Source organism: Triticum aestivum, chromosome 7D (assembly GCF_018294505.1).
Source record: "Triticum aestivum cultivar Chinese Spring chromosome 7D, IWGSC CS RefSeq v2.1, whole genome shotgun sequence".
Lineage (NCBI taxonomy): Eukaryota > Viridiplantae > Streptophyta > Magnoliopsida > Poales > Poaceae > Triticum > Triticum aestivum.
In genome coordinates, this window is record NC_057814.1 from 70,672,256 (window position 1) to 70,694,501 (window position 22,246).

General features: G+C 43.0%; 1 protein-coding gene across 1 annotated transcript; it reads left to right on the forward strand.

Moving 5' to 3' along the window:
* Positions 1-10,852: 10,852 nt before the first annotated feature.
* On the forward strand, positions 10,853-12,774 carry LOC123168989 (uncharacterized). The gene is made up of 3 exons (XM_044586850.1): positions 10,853-11,499; positions 11,647-11,941; positions 12,362-12,774. Exons 1-3 carry the CDS (start codon positions 10,963-10,965, stop codon positions 12,400-12,402), a joined length of 873 nt encoding a protein of 290 aa, XP_044442785.1. The 5' UTR covers positions 10,853-10,962; the 3' UTR covers positions 12,403-12,774.
* The last annotated feature ends 9,472 nt before the right edge of the window (positions 12,775-22,246 follow it).

Below are 22,246 nucleotides of genomic sequence, written 5' to 3' on the forward strand. Positions count from 1 at the left end.
GTCTACGATATAAAGAGAGAGGCATAACACTAACACCGGCTCCAAGATCACATAAAGCAGTTCTAACATAGTTTCTTTTAATGGAGCATGGTATAGTTGGTACTCCTGGATCTCCAAGTTTCTTTGGTATTCCACCCTTAAAAGTATAATTAGCAAGCATGGTGTAAATTTCAGCTTCTGGTATCTTTCTTTTATTAGTAACAATATCCTTCATGTACGTAGCATAAGGATTCATTTGAAGCATATCAGTCGAACGCATACGCGAAAAGATAGGTCTAATCATTTCAGAAAAGCGCTCAAAATCCTCATCATCCTTTTTCTTGGATGTTTTAGGAGGAAAGGGCATGGTTTTCTGAACCCATGGCTCTCTTTCTTTACCGTGCTTCCTAGCAACAAAGTCTCTCTTATCATAACGTTGATTCTTTGATTGTGGGTTATCAAGATCAACAGCAGGTTCAATCCCTACATCATTGTCATTGCTAGGATGAGCATCAACATGAACATCATTATTAATATTATCACTAGGTTCATGTTCATTACCAGATTGTGTTTCAGCATCAGAAATAGAAATATCATTGGGATTCTCAGGTGTGTCTATAACAGGTTCACTAGAAGCATGCAAAGTCCTATCATTTTTCTTTTTCTTCTTCTTAGAAGAACTAGGTGCATCAACATTATTTCTCTGAGAATCTTGCCCAATTCTCTTAGGGTGACCTTCAGGATACAAAGATTCCTGAGTCATTTTACCTCCTCTAGTCATAACTCTAATAGCATTGTCATTTTTCTTACTATTTAATTCATTGAGCAAGTCATTTTGAGCTTTAAGTACTTGTTCTACTTGAGTGGTAACCACAGAAGCATGTTTACTAATAAGTTTGAGTTCACCTTTAACACTAGACATATAATCACTCAAGTGTTCAATCATATAAGCATTGCATTTCAATTGTCTACCAAAACAAGCGTTAAAGTTTTCTTGTTTAACAATAAAATTGTCAAACTCATCTAGGCATTGACTAGCAGACTTATAATGAGGAATATCACCTACATCAAATCTATAGAGAGAATTTACCTTTACTACCTGTGTCGGGTTATCAAGACCATGTGTTTCTTCAATAGACGGTAAATTAAGACCATGTATTTCTTCAACAGGAGGTAAATTCTTAACATCTTCAGCTTTAATACCTTTTCCTTCATAGATTTCTTTGCCTATTGCATATCTTCAGGACTGAGAAATAGAATACCCCTTTTCTTCGGAGTTGTCTTAGGAGTCGGTTCAGGAAGTGTCCAATTATTTTCATTAGTCAACACATTATTCAATAGAATTTTGGCTTGATCGACAGTTCTTTCCCTGAAAACACAATGAGCACAACTATCCAGGTGGTCTCTGGAAGCATCGGTTAGTCCATTATAAAAGATATCAAGTATTTCATTTTTCTTGAGAGGATGATCAGGCAAAGCATTAAGTAATTGGAGAAGCCTCCCCCAAGCTTGTGGGAGACTCTCTTCTTCAATTTGCACAAAATTATATATATATATATATCCCATAAAGCAGCTTGTTTCTTATGAGTAGGGAAATATTTAGCAGAGAAGTAATAAATCATATCCTGGGGACTACGCACACAACCAGGATTAACAGAATTAAACCATGTTTTAGCATCACCCTTTAATGAGAATGGAAATAATTTAAGGATATAGTAGTAGCGAGTTTTCTCATCATTAGTGAACAGGGTGGCTATATCATTTAATTTAGCAAGATGTGCCACAACAGTTTCAGATTCATAGCCATAAAAAGGATCAGATTCAACCAAAGTAATTATCTCAGGATCAACAGAGAAATCATAATCCTTATCCGTAACAAAGATAGGTGAAGTAGCAAAAGCAGGGTCATATTTCATTCTAGCATTCAAAGACTTTTCTTTAAGCTTAGCTAATAATTTCTTAAGATCACTCCTATCATTGCAAGCAAGAAAGTCTCTAACAGTTTCTTCATCCATAACATAACCCTCAGGCACAACAGGCAATTCATATCTAGGGGGAGAATCTTCATCGTCACTTTCATCAATATTATCAGTTTCAATAATTTCATTCTCTCTAGCCCTAGCAAGTTGTTCATCCAGAAATTCACCTAGTGGCACAGTAGTATCAAGCATAGAAGTAGTTTCATCATAAGTATCATGCATAGCAGAAGTGGCATCATCAATAACATGCGACATATCAGAATTAATAGCAGAAGCAGGTTTAGGTGTCGCAAGCTTACTCAAAACAGAAGGTGAATCAAGTGCAGAGCTAGATGGCATTTCCTTACCTCCCCTCGTAGTTGAGGGATAAATTTTGGTTTTTTCGTCTTTCAAGTTCCTCATAGTGACCAGTAGATATAAATCCCAAGTGACTCAAAGAATAGAGCTATGCTCCCCATCAACGGCGCCAGAAAATAATCTTGATAACCCACAAGTATAGGGGATCACAACAGTTTTCAAGGGTAGAGTATTCAACCCAAATTTATTGATTCGACACAAGGGGAGCCAAAGAATATTCTCAAGTATTAGCAGTTGAGTTGTCAATTCAACCACACCTGGATAACTTAATATCTGCAGCAAAGTATTTAGTAGCAAAGTAGTATGGAAGTAACGGTAACGGTGGCAAAAGTAACAGTAGCAGTATTTTAGTGATTGTAACAGTGGCAATGGTAAAGTAACTAAGCAAAGAACAATATGTGAAAAGCTTGTAGGCATTGGATCGGTGATGGAGAATTATGCCGGATGCGATTATTCATGCAACAGTTATAACATAGGGTGACACAGAACTAGCTCCAATTCATCAATATAATGTAGGCATGTATTCCGAATATAGTCATACGTGCTTATGGAAAAGAACTTGCATGACACCTTTTGTCCTACCCTCCCGTGGCAGCGGGGTCCTATTGGAAACTAAGGGATATTAAGGCCTCCTTTTAATAGAGTACCGGACCAAAGCATTAACACTTAGTGAATACATGAACTCCTCAAACTACGGTCATCACCGGTCAGGATCCCGATTATTGTCATTTCGGGGTTAACGGATCATAACACATAATAGGTGACTATAGACTTGCAAGATAGGATCAAGCACTCACATATATTCATGAAAACATAATAGGTTCAGATCTGAAATCATGGCACTCAGGCTGACAAGCATTAAGCATAGCAAAGTCATAGCAACATCAATCTCAGAACATAGTGGATACTAGGGATCAAACCCTAACAAAACTAACTCGATTACATGATAAATCCCATCCAACCCATCACCATCCAACAAGCCTACGATGGAATTACTCACACACGGCGGTGAGCATCATGAAATTGGTGATGGAGGAAGGTTGATGATGACGATGGCGACGGATTCCCCTCTCCGGAGCCCCGAACGGACTCCAGATCAGCCCTCCCGAGAGAGTTTAGGGCTTGGCGGTGGCTCCGTATCGTAAAACGCGATGAATCCTTCTCTCTGATTTTTTTCTCCCCGAACACGAATATATAGAGTTGGAGTTGAGGTCGGTGGAGCACCAGGGGGCCCACGAGGCAGGGGGCGCGCCCAGGGGGGTAGGCACGCCCCCCACCCTCGTGGACAGGGTGTGGGCCCCCTAGCCTTGATTCTTTCGCCAATATCTTTTATTATTTCCAAAAATAAACTCCATGAAGTTTCAGGTCATTCCGAGAACTTCTATTTCTGCACAAAAATAACACCATGGCAATTCTGCTGAAAAAAGCGTCAGTCCGGGTTAGTCCCATTCAAATCATGCAAGTTAGAGTCCAAAACAAGGGCAAAAGTGTTTGGAAAAGTAGATACGACGGAGACGTATCAAACATCTACGCATAGACCTGGCTCGGATGCCACTGTTGGGGAACGCAATAATTTGAAAAAAATTCCTACGATCACACAAGATCTATCTAGGTGATGCATAGCAACGAGAGGGGAGAGTGTTGTCTACGTACCCTCGTAGATCGAAAGCGGAAGCGTTATGACAACGTGGTTCATGTAGTCGTATGTCTTCACGATCCGACCGATCCTAGCACCGAAGGTACGGCACCTGCGCGATCTGCACACATTCAGCTCGGTGACGTCCCACGAACTCTAGATCTAGCTGAGGTCGAGGGAGAGTTTCGTCAGCATGATGGCGTGATGACGGTGTTGATGAAGTTACCGATGCAGGGCTTCGCCTAAGCACTACAACGATATGACCGAGGTGGAAATCTGTGGAGGGGTGCACTGCACACGGCTAAACAATTAACTTGTGTGTCTATGGGGTGGCCCCCCTCCCCCGTATATAAAGGAGTGGAGGAGGGGAGGGCCGGCCCTCTCTATGGCGCGCCAAGGGGGGGAGTCCTACTCCCAGTAGGAGTAGGTTTCCCCCCTTCCCTAGTTGGAGTAGGAGAAGAAGGAAGAGGGAGAGGGAGAGAAGGAAAGGGGGGCCGGTCCCCCTCCCAATTCGGATTGGGCTTGGGGGGGCGCCCCCACCTTGGCCGCCTCCTCCTCTCTTCCACTATGGCCCATTAAGGCCCATTAACTCCCTGAGGGGTTCCGGCAACCTCCCGGTACTCTGAGAAAATGCCCGAACCACTCGGAACCTTTCCGGTGTCCAAACATAGCCTTCCAATATATCAATCTTTATGCCTCGACCATTTCAAGACTCCTCGTCATGTCCGTGATCACATCCGGGACTCCGAACAACCTTCCGTACATCAAAACACACAAACTCATAATGCCGATCGTCATCGAACGTTAAGCGTGTGGACCCTACGGGTTCGAGAAGTATGTAGACATGACTGAGACTCACTTCCAGTCAAAAACCAATAGCGGAACTTGGATGCTCATATTGGTTCCTACATATTCTACGGAGATCTTTATCAGTCAAACCGCATAACAACATACGCTGTTCCCTTTGTCATCGGTATGTTACTTGCCCGAGATTCAATCGTCGGTATCTCAATACCTAGTTCAATCTCGTTATCGGCAAGTCTCTTTACTCGTTTCGTAATGCATCATCCCGCAACTAACTCATTAGTCACATTGCTTGCAAGGCTTATATTGATATGCATTACCGAGAGGGCCCAGAGATACCTCTCCGTAACACGGAGTGACAAATCCTAATCTCGATCTATGCCAACCCAACAAACACCATCGGAGACACCTACAGAGCATCTTTATAATCACCCAGTTACATTGTGATGTTTGGTAGCACACAAAGTGTTCCTCCGGTATTCGGGAGTTGCATAATCTCATAGTCATAGGAACATGTATAAGTCATGAAGAAAGCAATAGCAACAAACTAAACGATCAAGTGCTAAGCTAATGAAATGGGTCAAGTCAATCACATCATTCTCTAATGATGTGATCCCGTTCATCAAATGACAACTCATGTCTATGGCTAGGAAACTTAGCCATCTTTGATTAACGAGCTAGTCAAAGTAGAGGCATACTAGTGACACTCTGTTTGTCTATGTATTCACACATGTACTAAGTTTCCGGTTAATACAATTCTAGCATGAATAATAAACATTTATCATGATATAAGGAAATATAAATAACAACTTTATTATTGCCTCTAGGGCATATTTCCTGCATGAATGGCTTAGGGCCTTCTTTCTTGAATTGCTTTTTCTGAGGCTTAGGGAAACCTTGCCCCTCATGCTTTCTCTTGTTAGAGCCAACATGAAAAACATGGTCTTTCTTCTGTCTCATGATCCTCTCTTCCTCCTGGACGATCCTTGCGATCATCTCACCGAGTGGCCATTTTTCCTTCAGAGAGTTATAGTTGACCTTAAATTGTTCAAATTCTTTTGGGAGAGACTCAAGAATCGTTATTATAAGAAAAGCTTCACTTAAAGAACACTCCAAAGCTTTAAGCTTGGTGAAAGCATTCACCAGCCTTAGTATGTGCTGCCGAACATTTCCATCAATAGTGTATTTCTGAAAAAGCTTAGTAAAAAGTTCATGAGCATAAACTTTGTCGGAGCCTTTAAATTGCTCCTCCATTTCATTGCGGAATTCTTTAGTAGTGTCTTTCTTAGGGAGTGCCTCAGAAATGTCCGGTGATATTGTCGCTTTCATGATGAGAAGCGCAATATGGTTGGACTTCCCATTTTTCCATCTTAACATCATAATCCTTCTTGAGTTTTGCATACCCTGTAGCACCTGCCACAGGTGCTACAGGTTTTTCTTCCCTCAAGGCATAATCAAACTCATTACAACCCAAACATAATTCGACTCGGGACTTCTAATGAGGGAAGTTACTCCCCGTAAGTGGTTCGATCGTGTTGGACTGGAATGGAGCGGAAGCTGAAATTATCATAAAAATTCATAAGTAAACTTGCATGATTATAAATTTACGTTGGTAAATAAACAAACATGCCAAGTATTTAATTTCAACTCCATGTCAAAACTCCGTTGGGCAGAAAAACATGGAATTAAAATATCTTAAGGGATGACTCATAATAATAAAACAACATTGGTCTGAATTAAAATTAGAGTCATTTCATTCTGAATTTAAACATCAACATAAAAAACCATTATCATTATTTGATGCTTAGAAAAAGTTCATCATGCAAATACACATAATAAATCCTGAATAAAATATTATGTTCTGCCCTCGCACAGTGGTGGGGGTTGTGCAGGCCCCGAAGGGGAAAGGAGGCTACGCGACGCATTTGGTGAGCCTCTTTCTTATGCTTCCCCGAATTTGTGTTCATTTGTGCTAAAATCCAGAACTAGGGTTCATGCGAAATTGGGGAAGAAAATCTAGGGTTTCTTAAATTTGGGGACTTTCTTATGTTGATGTACTCTTAATCTCCATGTCATCTAATTAGCTAATGCATATGGAAACATGACTTAAACATGATCATTTCTAATCAACTTAACATAAAGTGAGCATTATATCTTAACTTAGATTGATTAAAAATTGATTGACCAAAAGAACGGTACTTAATCCGTAGCAATTAGAATTCAACATCGTTTGTCAGAGGGCAATTAAGGTAAAACATCAAGTAGTGGCATGCATAGCGGGCTAACCAGGGGCTAAAACTTTCAATCTTGAGCATAAAACCCTAAACCTGACATTGATCTAAACATGATATTGATCTACTAATCAGTAATATAGGGATCTATTGCAACTAATCTTGACGAGTGATACCATTGTTGGATAATATGCATCTATGGGATTCCATTAGCAGGATCAAATTGCATCTCGGTCACCTTATTACATGAACAGAGAAGGGTTTAGGGATCATTTACATGTCACAGCAGTGGACATGATCGCCTGCTCGGTGCAGGCGTGATGCAGGGGTGATGTAGTCGAAGTAGAAAGCCTCCTCAACGTCCTAATGCCCTCAGGACGCCACCGGCACTGTCCCGGGACGACAGCGGCGGCGGAAGTAGGTCTTCCCGTCGCTGCAGCGCTCCCGCTGATCGGATGAGGTGAGAGAATATCGGTAGGGGAGTGAAACCGTACGAGAATTCTTATCGCGCAGTTCGCCAACCCTCTCCCGTACCCCCCCCTTTTATCTAGCAATGGCGACATGGGACCTAAACCATCAGTTGGTTTTGGTGCCCCCGATCAGGGCACCTCAGTTGGGATAAAAAGCCCACGTGCGTTGGTGCGTGGGACCTTTTCTTAACGTCAATCCTTTCCTCTTTTTTCTGTTAGGCTATCAGATCGAATGGCCTAATAAGCCGTCAGATCAAACCCAACAGTGGCATCACCGATGGCCGGGTTCGACTCCTCCGCGCCCCAAGTCCGAGTCCTCCATGGTTGAGTCCTCCAACTCTACTTGCTAGAATTAATGGGCTTGGACAATGTGAATATTCAGCAAATTTAAAATAAATCTGAAAAGACCAGGAATGGCAAGAGATGGGGGCGCGATCTTTAGTCCCACCCTGGAAGTGGAGATGCTGTGAGGCCCATGAATTTTCAGCAAATTTTTAGCTTCTCGGTTGTAATTCGTATTAACGCCATTGGCGCAATGAGAATTCATTTTGGTTAAAATTTGAAGCTCCCCTTCTCGGCTACATTTGGTTTTTATGCCATGTGGCATAACGAGCCATCTAGCGCCTTGTTTTTGGAGGAAAGAGTGGAAAAAGTCTAGCGCCTTGTTTTCAGGGTCGCGGCGAGTAGGTCAAGTTGTCCCAAACACTTCAACTTCGTATTTTCGTTGCAAAATGAAAAAAATACTCTAGTTCATTTTACAGTGAATATCTAGGCGTGATGACGCCATTTTATGTACGCTTTTACGAGGGTATTTTGCTTGGTCTAACCCAGTGTTTCACCGATTTTCGTTGTTTAACTAATCATTATTTACTAAAAGACAAAGAAACCTTGTTTTGCTTACTTGCTTTTTAGAGACAAACACTTTTCGAAGGTTTTGGAGCATATTTAGATGATTGAGGAGGAGTTGGGTCACTTTCCCTATGGGAGAGTTGCATCTAGCATCAACATAAGAGAATACGTCATGTGGTACGCGCGCACCCGCTCGTACCATTGGTCATACCATGTGGCATCGCCTCCCTCTCATCTACAGAAGAAACTTTCATAACTGGCAAGAGAGAACATAGCAACAACATACACAACACCATTGACCAGAGCAAAGGAGGAGAGATCAAGAGGAGAATCGATCCGCCAGGATGTTGGTCGGCCGCCTCGGTGTCTTTAAAGAGAAACCCCAAGAAATATTTATCAATCTAGAAGCTTTTCCGGTAAACAACTAGAGGATGAATTTGTCGCAAGAACTATCTTCATCAAACTCACTGCTCCTGAGACCATTAGTGAGTATAGTCCACCTTGGACAATGGGTTCATGATAGTGGCTATGTGCCATCATCTCTCCTTGTTTTTCAATACAAAGATCACATGAGCTGCCTTGCATGCTTGTGATATATCTGATGTAGTTCCCGATGTGTTTGTTGCGGTGTGACGAATTTTCATTTTATGCTCAAATTATATATGGATATTTATTTGGTTTGTTTTATTTTTTGCTTATTAATTTATTGACATGTATGACCTCCGCTCTATTAGTCTTTCACTTGCCATGATTAGATGAATGATCTACAAGAGTGAATGCTAGATTGGTTTAACCTTGCAAGTAATCTATCCTAGTGAAGGAAAGGGGAAAAAGCTTGTAATTGAATAGGGGTCTCGGTTAGGAACTGGAGGTAAAGAGAATACACTATCTACATTATGTCACTTTCCTTAATGTAATGCTTTGTTTTTATTTAATACATAGAGATGCGTGTTGGATAGTGGTCTCAGGTGGAGTATTAGATATATATGCAGTTGGATGCCGGTCTATGAATACAAGGATGTAATGCATATATGCAATCATGACACGTATGATTAACCATAAACACTACAATTTAATTGATATGCAACTGTAATTTTTCTACCACACCCATGCTTTCATGGAGAGATGCCACTAGTGAAGTTATGGATCCCCGGTCCTTTATTTCTCATAATCACAAACTGGATCACTTTACTACTGTTCTTCTATATTTTGAACTTCTTATTTCATTGCCTAAAAAATCATTTCCATCCACACATGATATATTAATGCTTCTAACTAGGAAAGGTAATGAGATTGAAAACCTCACTACAAATGTTGGATAGCAAGTGAAGTGTCTTAGTTGTGTGCAGGTCCTGATCATTGGCTATTGGAAGAAATCCACTGTTTGGTACATTGGTTCTCGACTACGGGTAAAACTTGCTTCCTACATCAAACCCTTGCACTTTTGGGCCCAACATTGTATTCACCAAACACGCATAAAAACTAGCTGGGGATATCAGGAAGCAATCTCTATGTTGGTAGAGCATGAGATTTTTATGTTGGTAGAGCAAAAGATCAAACAAGTGAAAGTTTGACTAAGTTCAAGTGTTTCAAAGAGTTCGCACAAATCGTCCAGCCCTTTGAAAACTTAAATGCTTGAAAACTCTCGTTGCAATGTACGCTGGAAAAATTGCCCTCCTCACGGAGCCAACGAGGAAGAAGACCATGAGTGCCAAATGATGAAACATGAGTACAAGACATCATATCATACTTGGCACCACCATCAACATCTTAAAACTACGATGAGTAAGCAGCATTAACCATCCAACGAACATAAGTCGTTAATCTACTGCACCTAAAATATTATTGGCTCTCCATTTTTTGTCACCACGACTCCATGACAGGATGTGTATAGAGCCGGTAGACCTTAGCCTCACGCCACGAGGACACCCGTAGAAAGGATACTTAAAGTTGACATTAAAAAGCCATAATCTACATGAAAAACAATCATCAGGAGTTCCTCGGCCCCATGTGTCAGAATAGTCGTGGAGATGAGGGCACCAACGCGACACATAGAACATGAGGCGGTTATCAATTTCCCTGTCTTTCTCTCTTCTCTCCCATGGTGGTTAAGGCCCCCCCGCTATACAAGACAACTTGTATGCTTTGATGCGCATGAAACTAGCGTTTGTTTTTATGAAACATGATATATATGAGAACATTGTTTCTTGTAAAGCATGAAAGGAGAGCTTTTTTTATTGAGAACAGAAAAACATGAATTTTTATCTAGAGGCATAGCACTTTTTAGCTTTTTTAGACAAAGCATCTTTTAGCTTTTTTTAGAAACTTTTTTTAGCTTATATAGTATAAGCTGAGAAACATAGCAGTTTTCTTTTTTTTGAGGAGTCATAGCAGTTTGTTGTGGATATTAGGCGTGCGGATCTAACTTACGCGGCCCAAGGAGCATACTTTTTCGGCCGCGGCCCGCAAGCCCACCTACGGCGACGGCGTGTCAGCCAGCTTGAAATACTCTGCCTTGGCGCCCGAACGTAACCGCCACAACCAACAGCTTTCGCTTCTCATCTTCTCCTCCTCGCCGGAGCCCCAAGAAACCAAGAACTCATCCTCCCCACCGCGCAGCGCCCACCGTCTCTGCTCTCCAGCGGCGCCCGCAGCAGATGGAGCATCTCCAGGACGGCCACTACGTGCGGCTGCGGAGCCGCGTGCACGGCACGTACCTGCACGCCGACGAGGACGGGCATGGCGTCTCCCTCCACCACCGCCGGGATTCCATGAACGCGGCTTGGGCGGTGCACTTGTACCACCAGGGCAATGCTTACGCCCTGGCCCAGCACATGCTTCTCTACAGCGCCGCCTACGGCCGCTACCTCGTCGCCACGAACGCGCCGGCGCCGCTGGGCCACCGCGGGCGCCGCGTCGAGCAGCGCAACTACGATGATCAAGAGGAGGAGGCCATCAGGTGGGAGCCCGTCGCCGTCGGGGCCGACTCCGGGAACGACGTCCTGCTCCGCAACGTCGCCGGCCGCCACCTCCGCAACGGCGCCTGGCGCTACCTCCGCGCCAACGGCAGGTACATCCACACCGGCGCCAGCGTCGACGCCTTCGACAACTTCAGCACGAACATGCACTGGGTGGTGGAGCCCATCCCCGTCAGGGCCGCCATGCCTCTCCTTCGACCTCCGACTAGGGTCAGGGTGAGTCCGCCATGCCCGCTTCTTGATTCTTGTCGAATTTGCGCGACTTGGGTTCTTGAATGCATCGGAGAAATTCGTGGCAAATTTGCGCTTCGTGTTTGATTTGATCTCCTGGCATCATGATGTTTCTTTGCGACTCAACTGCAGCTTCCCTTCACCCGAAGAGTCATCACCGTGTTGCCGATGCCGTCGCGGGTGATCGTGTACGTGCGGGCGGGCGCCGACGGGAGCCGCATCGCCCGCGGCGCCTTCGTGTTCGAGGGGAACTCCGTGTTCGACCTGAGGGAAACTCTGATCCGCCGCCTGGAGGCCACCATGGGCGTCTCCGACGTCGCCATGTGCGTCGAAGCGGGTGCTTTCGGGCGGCCTACCCCACTCGTCGTCGACCTGCCCCGCAGCCGCCAGAACCTCCACATCCTCGTCTTCGCGGTCGGGACGCCAGGTGAATGAACCCTCTCCGTGTCCCTTTGCAAGATATGCATTACTTTCTGCATTGCCATGATCTTTTGGGTTCTATTTCAATGGTCTGTCTCGTGCTGAAAAACAGTGTACTGAATTGGTTACAGTCTGAAAAACAGTTCACTGAAAGTGCTGCTAATCTGCTTCAGTTAGGACTGTTGTATTTGCTCCATGTGTGGCCTCAAGCTTAGCTGGATGTTAGAACGTAAAAGCCCAAATCAGTTCAGCTTCACATAGAAAATACTGGTTTCTATATTATTTTCAGAACGAAAATTCAGCTTGTATCCCAAAACCATTACATGGAAATTAGTTTCTGCATGCACATTACAGTGCTTTCAGGTTTTGTACATCAACTGTCTTCTTGATCTTACCTCCTCACCGTTCCTTGTAAATTCTATTTCAGCCCACGCGGGGGTGCGGTACCCGGACGTCGATGCAGTGTAGAGAAAGACCAGAGCAGGACTCCTGACCGTCGCTTCACAGTTCAACCGTCTCAAAGCTTTTCGCAGTGAGATAGGGGTTCCGCAAAACCCAGAAGTTGTTGTGTTTCTGCTAGCTAAACTTGGTCCGTTGTCCTGACAATGTAGGAAACCTATTTGCTGTTCTCAAATTCAGATATTAAGTGCTTGAACAACGATGGGGTGGCATTAGTCTGTAGTGGTTGCACTCTTATTCCGGCCACTTACAGTTTCAGTTCTACCTATAGCAGAGCATGTTTCCAGCAGCCTTGCATTTCTCTTTGATGAATCATCTCGTGTTGCCACTTAAAAGTTTCAGCCCAATTTGCTAAACTATAGCAGAGATTGAATTTTTGTTTTCACATTCAGAGTGAGTTCAACCAAGGACGGCTTCCCTGTCTTGGTTATGTGCAAATTTTTTGCAGGCCGAAGCCTGAGAATGTTTTTTTTTTTACTTTAGGGGGGAACTGAGAATAGTTTTTTTTAGCAACTTCTGTATAGTTTGCAGTACAGTATGTGGCCTGCTGCTACTTTTTTGAGATAAACAGCGTAGCTTTATTAGATATCAAGGTTCAGAGGAATACATAAATGATCTGGAGGCGCTAGGAGCCACAAATGACGCCCAACACCTGAGGGTTGAGGCCATTTTAGCTAACCTGTGCGGCTCTCCATTACTGCTACGTTGTTCATGGCTAGAAGAGCAAGCCTGAAACGAATCTCTAAAAATCATACAACGAACTCCATAATTCTTGGCCGACTCGATCGTCTCCCTTATGACTCTCGGACAGTCAGAAGAAATTTGAAGCTTTTCAAGTTGGAGATCTTGGCCCAGTGCTAATGCTTCTCTGCAGGCATAAGCTTCCAAGGTTTAAGGTTGGGTGATCCCTTCATAAGTTATGATGCAGCTGTTGGTCGCCTAGCGCACAGGCCCATGCTCAAGCCTGAAGGCCCGACCCGACGTAACGCCTGAAGCAAATAAGCCCAGCTCAGGCCACTCCTATTCCCCGCGTAGTTTTTTTTTAGGGTTAATTCCCCGCGTAGGGGCAGCCTCTTGAAGGCGATCGCGAGATGGGCTGGCCCAGGCACACACGCCAGGCCTACAGCTGGGCTTTTCATTTTCTTTTTTTTAAAATCTCTTTCATCAAACTGATTTAAAAAATCATCAATTTCAAAAAATGTTCATAAAATATTAAAAATTGTTCATCCGACTTAAAATTTAAAATCACGAATATTTTTTTACACATTATCAAATGTTTTTGGAAGTCATAAATACTTTTTGAATTCACAAATATTTTTTGAAATCACGAACAGTTTTCCACGTTGGGAATATTTTTACAAGTCTTGAACATTTTTTGGAATTGGGAACATTCTTTTCTGAATTGCTAAAAGTTTTTGAATTTGCAAACATTTTTCAGAATTCACAAACATTTTTTCAAACCCACTAACATTCTTTGCATTTACATACATGTTTTTTGAATTCATGAAATTTCTTAGTATGTGTACATTTTAAAATTTGAGAACATTTTTTCAAATACGTGAACAATTTTATAGATCCGGGTACATTTGTTTTCCCAATTCGCTTCTTGAAATTCAGAACTTTCTTTTATCCATTTTTTTTTTGAAAAAAAAAGATAAAGAAAAAAAAGGGAAACAAGGGCGCCCAGCCTTTCAAGGGCCGGCCCCAAAGCACTGACATGGGAGGCAAGGGTATGCGATTGCTCGCTAGCTGCCGAGCCACGCGGGAAATAGGAGCTCCCCTGGCTCTTGCCCACTAAATTAAGTTCACTTTGCCTCAACAAATAAATAAATAAAGTTCACTTTATTTACTATCGTAGTTACCATTCATCTTGTATTTGCATTCCTTAATAAATTATCAAGCACCTATGTGTGACGAAGAATACATGTTACACAGACAATACATGCCGATAATAAGGAATGCACAACCTAAAGACGACCCATCGCACTCTATTTTATTACATTTTTGTAATTCATATTGCATTCTCGTTATGTCAATCTTTCTATGAAGGGTCAAATATTGCATGAAATGTATCCAAAATGCAAATTGTCAAGTTTAAACTCATTGACAAAGAATATATGGTGAACACAAATATTTCAGCCACTCGTAAATGATTTAACAGACATTGAACTCAAGACAAATGAAACCGGCAGAACATTGCTTCATATTGCAAGTGTTTAGAGGTAAACTGCCATTCACAAATCATCATATATGAAGAATATTATCTTCCTTTTCAAAAAATGAAGAATATTACCTTACAAATCGTCATGTGAACTAAGCACAACTTATTTCCCATGCGGGACAAGGTATTTCTCCTCTCGACATACCAGATGAAGAAAATCAAATATGTAGAAGATAGTTTACTTATCTATTAGTGGTGCAACATAAAACAGGAAAAGGAAAACTCTCTAGTTATTAATGCGAATGTATGCTAGTAAAAATGCTAAAAATCTTGTTTACTTTTGAACTTTTTGATCAATATCTAAGTATTCACTTAAATACCATGATAAAAAATAGAAACTAAAAAAGGTTAAGCTGAATATTAAGACAGAATACCAACAGCGAAAAAATAATCCAAAACAAATCTGCCCATGATCACGATGATGATATCAAGTTTGGGTTGGAAACCACTTGTTCCACTTGGTCAATATCGATGAGGATATACTTTAACTTGTATCTATGCACAGTTTTAGACTCCAATTTCGGACTTCCGACATAGATATACATGACTACGAGTGAGTTAATAGAAATGTTATATGATATATGCATGTATGAGTTAACACATAATAACGACGCAAGATTGGTGCACAATGCGTATCTCTTGGAAATTTGTGATGAATAGAAAAAGGGGAAATGTATCCAATAAGGCATGTCAATTATATATGGAAGCCACACATGAATATTTGGTAAAAAAAAATTATCAAATAATATGGCATCATATTATATATGGAACTCTGGAAGCCAAGCCATATATAGAAGAAAGATAAACAACTTAATAATTTTCCCTTAAACATGTTGAAAAATGAAAAGAGAGGATAAGAATTCATTTAAACATTTTTTTAATAAACAAGGAGAATGCATGTGCGTTACAACGGGATATACATATCTGCCCATGATTTACCTTATATTTATCCTTTGTAAATAAATGTTTATCAAATCCTGCTCGTGATTTATCTTATATTTTGATGAGAAGTTTGATAAGTAAACTTTTCTTTACGGTTGAGTCTGGTAAGTAAACTAAAGTGGAATTTGTTTGAAAACTAAGTGATTGTGGAAATAAATATTTATCAAATCATGTTCGTGATTTACCTTATATTTTGATAAGTTAATAAATTAAAGTGGAATTGGTTCAAAAGTTAAATAATTAATGTGATTGATTATCATACGTGGAAGTTTTGAGAAAGGTGTGGTGGAGAAAAGTGAAACATGAAACCTTACGGGTTTTTTAAAAGAAGAAAAAGAAGTAAGATAAGATAAGAGATAGAGAAAGAAGATGTAGATATAGAGCCCTCTCTGACAACATGTAAGACGTTTTTTTGACACGGTTAAAATGTAAAAAAAAGACATGTTATACCGGGAGGGGGGTGGATAAAAAAACACTTTCCGAACATCTATAAACTTCCTCCGTACGCAAAACAATTACTAGTAGGTAGGATGGATTAGAAGAGGAGGAAAATCAAAACCCTAACCTACCCGACTGCATATTCGTCTTCGCGCCGCCGCCGCGAGGAGTATCATGCATGTTGCCTCGCCGGACGAGTGGAGGAACTGGGCGTCGTTGCCCGGCGACGTCCTATGCATCATCCTCAGCAAACTCCCGCAGACCGACATCCTCAGCGGCGCAGGGCTCGCGTGCTCGCCCTGGCGGCGGCGAGCCAAGGATGAGCCCCTGCTGTGGCGGCACATCGACCTACGTCCCGATCCGTGGGACGAAGAGCACGAAGAGTACTGCTCGTGGGACGAACTGCCACTGCCGGCAGGATGGAAGGCCATGGCGCGCGCCGCGCTGGAGCGCAGCGCCGGCCGGTGCGAGTCATTCAGCAGCCACGTCGACGCCGATGTCCTAGTCTACCTCACCAGTAGGCACGTGCTCTGGCCCTGAGTCCTGACATGCATGCCGCACGAATGCATCCGTCAAAGCGGCAATAGATCGATCAATAATAAATCTACCTATCCTGACCTTCTCTCTCCTAATCACCTGCAGGGCGCCATTGCTGAGGAACCTCTGTGTCACAGGCTAGCCTTACATCGATGACGGAAAACTTATCACGGAGACCATCAAGAAGCTCCCTCTGCTGGAGCGCCTCGTCATGTCGGATGGCTGTTTTCAGATACAGCTACTCAACGCCCTCCTCGACCATTGCCCACGCCTTGAGCTGCTGGATGTCACTAAATGTTGGCCCACGTTCAGGGACTGGGAAGAGCCTATTAACACGAGAATACAGAACTGCACCATCAAAGACCTACGTCTGCCGGACGAGGTTTTGGAGTGATGCATTGCCTCCAGAAACACAGTAGTTTAGTATTGTCACCGCAAATCTTACTTCAGTTTTATCATATAGTTCCTTCTGCACGCTTGTGTCAAACTGCAATTTTTTGAGTAGGTACGTAGTACTAAGTACTGTGGGGGGAATGTCTCTGTACTGGACACCCAATTTGGAGCTTGAAAACCCCAACCATCCCAATCTGTGGGGGAAGATACTGATTTCTAATTGATTACCCTACAATATAACATGTCAATACATTAATTACATTGTTTTCGGATTTTGTACATCAGCTGTCTTCTTTATCTAGCTAGTTATTATTGGGTATGAGATTTTTTAAGATGAGTAAAGGGCAAGAAACCAAAGGCTCTGACTACTTTCTGAAGGTATTTTGTGTTTAATTTCAGTGGAGTACTGAACTGCATGCGCAGTAGTTGTACAATGGAAACACTAGGTGTGCATAGTGTGGCCTTCGATTTTTCGGTCAGAACCTTACAGCATCTATAGCCGGGCGCTTCAAACCCTCCTCATATGCCCAGTCAAGTCAGTGACCGGTCAAAGAAACCCGATCCAGACGGGTGTCTCAAACGCTCAGGCTGACCAGCACCCCTCGTATCCAGCCTAAATATGGGTGAATATGGGGAGTCATGGGCGCGACCGGGTGCGTCAGCTACGTCGGACCCGGCCCACGCTGGCTCACCTGACCCCACATATAATCGTCCCCATCCGCACCCCAGACCAAACCCTAGCCGCTGCATCCCCCCCCCCCCCCCAAAAATCCCGTTCGGTGATTTTCGGCCTTCCCTGTCATGGCAGGCAGCAAATCTGACTCTGACCAGTCCGGATCCATCGACTGGCTTGTTGTCCCATGCGGGGTGGAGGAGGCAATGGCCGTTCACATTGCACTCCGTCGCTCTCGGGCGGACTGCGTGCGATCGATGACGGGATCTGTCCGGCATGAGTCCATTGCGGTGCATCGGGTGCTCGGATCCTCCGGGGCTGGATCATCACGGTCCTCCCAAGAGACTTCCAAACTCCATTTCCTCGTCACCGTTCCGCCAAACTATAAGTGCTACCGGGACCGGTGTGCCCACCGTGGGAAGGAGAAGATGAGGGTGGCCAAGGACCACCTCGCTTCCAACATGGCGGCGGCGGATGCGGCAGCGCGTGCTGCCGCAGAGGAGGAAGCCATCCGCACCTGTATCTTGAAGAACCAGCAGCGGAGTAACACGTGTGCCCTCGCCCAAGAGCAAAATTGAACTGTCCGACATGGCCGGACTTCCCCCATGAGAAGGAGCAGGGGCAACAGGGGACAACTCAGGCGAAGAGCAGATCCGAGCATGTAGGAACAAATGCCAAATTTTTGATAGCCCGATGGCATTACCTGAGCCGGACGGTGTCGATTGCGTCGTGTTCGATTATAAGAAGAGAAATTTGAGGCGTGAATTTGTAACTTCCCAACGTTCGTATCTGTATGATAGATCCGAACGACTGGATCGTTCCCTCGATCGTGGTTGCCATGACCAGGATTCGAACTCCGGTCTCCTGGAAAAGACCCATAGCGGTCTACCAACACACCACTTGACGTGTTTTTGCCAGTTAAGCGATAGTCAGCATACTTGACCGGATAGAGGCACGTCAGCATATTTAAAACACCATTTTTTGCCAATTTCCGTGAGATTGAAATGTTAGTAGCACGGTAACTTGCACTTTGCACACTGATAACTTGTGTACCCCGGTCATGGTAACTTTTGGCGACCGCGGGGGGGGGGGGGGGGGGGATGAAATATACCACCCGGTAACTTTTGCGTGAATAGCATGGTAACCCACACACTACAAACCAAATAACCTATGTACCCTAGTCCTGATAACATTGGCGATGGGGTGGAGATGGGGGAGTTGTTGAAACACACCACGATAACTTCTGTGCAAGTAACATGTTTTTTTTATGTCCCCAAGACTTGATAACTTATGTACATCCCTGAGTAATTTTCACGCGCGGGGTGGGGGTGATGAAATATACCCATGGTAACTTTAATGTTAATACATGGTAACTCACACATCGTACACCCTGGGTAATTCTCGCGAGCGGGGGCGGCGGGTGATGAAATATCCCCCGGTAATTTTTGTGTGAATAGATGGTAACTCACACATCGCAAATCTGATAACTTATGTAACTTTGGTGCCGAGGGAGAGGGGCAGGGGTGGTTGATGGAGTATCCCATGGTAACTTTTATGTGAATAACATGGTAACTGACACATCTCATACCGGATAACATATGCACCTCGGTTGGTTCCTGATAACTTTGGCATGGGGGGAGGGGAGGAGTTGATGAAACACTAGTAGAAAACAGGGCTTTCATTCGGCCATGGCAAGCCCATTAGTCCCGGTTCAGTCACGAACCGGGACCCATGAGGGCATTCGTCCCGGTTCGTGAGCCCAAGGGGCCGGCCGGGGCCTCGTGGGCATTGGTCCTGGTTCGTATGGAACCATTTGTCCCGGTTCGAGGCACGAACCGGGACTAATGGGTCTCGCTCCTGGCCCACAACCGTTGGTCCCGGTTCTTGGCTTGAACCGGGACAAAAGGCCCGGATTTAGTACCGGTTCTAGCCACGAATCGGGACAAATGAGTTGCCTATATATACCCCATCGCCGCAGCAGAGCACTCCACAGTGCTCTATTTTTTCTAGCCGTCGAGGGAAGGGCATTTGGGTGCTCTAGCTCACCTCCTATGCACATGAGGTGTTCGATGAAATGTCTAAGCCACACTAGTTAATCTTTCTCCTCTTGAAACTCGACCTCCGAGCTCCATTTTCCCCGAGATTTGTCTAGGTTTAGCGGTCCGTCACGTCCCGTCCCCGTCTTCACTGCCGTCGATCGCCCGCGCCGATCTCGTCGCCAGCACCACCGTGGTGAGCCTCTTGTTCTTATCTTTTTTTTGAAAGAAAAAAATTCTTACTTCAGATAGATACTTGTCTAATTTTGGTACTTTTATTATTCCTTCTTATTATATAGTGCGATGGTTTTGGTATCCGCCCCCGTCGGCCCTCGTCCTGTCTATGATTCGGATGTGGTATATATTATCTTTTTATAACTATTTGGTTCATTTATTGTTTATGACAATTATGCCGACCAACGTGACATAGATTTTATTTATCTAGGAGGTGGTTGAACCGGAAATTCCAACCGACCCTATTGTCGAGAGGTTAAATTTAGTTGAAGAAGAAAACAATTACTTGAAGGAAAAAATAAAAAAATTGAGGAGGAGAAGATGATATTGGAGTTGCATGTTGCGGATGTCGTCGATGATCACAAGATCAAGATGGATGCAATGCGGTTGAAGATTAGAAAGATTAGAAAATATGCCATTCATATCGAGGCTTGGTATCATTATGCAGTTGGATCAATTGTTACCTTGGTTGCGATTATGATCGCATTTGTTGTTGCATTGAAATGTTTTACATAATTTCAATGTATGGTTTAATTAGATGCTCTGAAGAGCTATATATATGTTGTTCAATGAGAACTATGTATGTACTTTGGTTTTAATGTGATGATGAACTTCTATTAATTTGGTCACTTATCTATTCATGAGAGCTATATGTTGCCTTCAATTTCAGGGTCTTATAGCTCAAAATAATCAGTAAATGCATGAAAAATAACAAATGAAGTCAGAAAGGGTTGAAAATTGTTGATGTGGCTTTGAATGGTGCATTTTGAACACAGAAAAACTATGGAGTTCAATTAAGTTCAAAAAAAATGAAATCTCTTTGTAGCAGACGAGTTTCCGTATGAAACTCTGATACTTCGAAAGAGATTGTCCGTTTTGTACACGAAGTGCATCCAGTTTTTGTCGTAACCCTCTCTACGTTCTTGCACATGCTATGTGGGTGAAATGATGATACCATGCCAACTTTTAACCTTTTCATAGTTGATTTGAAATGCTTTTCAATTTCAGGGTTTTATAGCTCAAAATAATCAGTAAATGCAAGAAAAATAACAAATGAAGTCAGAAAGGGTTAAAAATTGATGATGTGGCTTTGAATGGTGCATTTTGAACAAAAAAACTATGGAGTTCAACTAAGTTCAAAAAAATGAAATCCCTTTGTAACAGACGAGTTTCCGAATGAAACCCTGATACTTCGAAAGAGATTGTCCGTTTTGTACACGAAGTGCATCCAGTTTTTGCCGTAACCCTCTCTACTTTCTTGCACATGCTATGTGGGTGAAATGATGATACCATGCCAACGTTCAACCTTTTCAGAGTTCATTTCTAGTGCTTTTCAATTTCAGGGTCTTATAGCTCAAAATAAACAGTAAATGCATGGAAAATAACAAATATCATAAAAAATAAATAAGTAATTAGAAACAGAATAAAATAAACTTTAATAAAATATATAAGTAAAAACAAAATAAAATAAACTTTAATAACATAAATAAAATTTATGAAACTAAAATTATCAACGTATTTTCTGTTCAAAACATTATAAGCAACCTCTAGTATTACTGAAACTAAAATTATATAAAATTGATGCAACTAAAATTATCAAAGTTTTTTCTGTTCAAAATCATTAAAAGCAAAAAGAATTTTCATAAAGAACTTTCTTTGTTAGAAACTTTAGTAGCAAAAAGAATTATCATAAAATAAAATAAATAAGTAATTAGAAACAAAATAAAATAAAATAAATAAGTATTTTGTTGTAAGTAGAAACAAAATAAAATAAATAAAGCAAAAAAAAAGAAATAAATTGGGAAAAATAAAAAAACGCCACCTACTGGGTCACCACGGCCTGAATACGACTAGAAACCCACCATGGGCCAGAATTCAGGCCCGTAGAAGGCCCAATAGGCCCACAGGCAGATACAGTGTGTTTAGGCCCGAAAGCCTGCATTTGAGAGGAGCTCGAGAGGGCAGCGCGGGAGTGGGGCTTATAAACCACTCTCGAGCTCCCTCAGCTAGCGAGGTGGGACTAAACTTTCGTGCCGCGATGCGGGCAGCACAAGGCCTTTAGTCCCGGTTGGTGCCACAAACCGGTACTAAAGGCATACATTGGTACCGGTTCGTGGCACCAACCGGTACCAATGCCCACCCTTTAGTCCCGGTTTGTGCCACTAACCGGGACCAAAGGCCTCTGCTTCCCGCCCTTTGGGCAGCTGAAAAGAGGCCTTTGGTCCCGGTTGGTGGCACCAACCGGGACTGAAGGTGGGCTTTGGTACCGGTTCGTGCCACGAACCGGGACTAAAGCTTTTCCTATATAAGCCAGCACTTAGCATTTTTTTTCAGATTTCATCGCCAGTTGCCGCCCGACGACGCCGACCTCCTCGACGC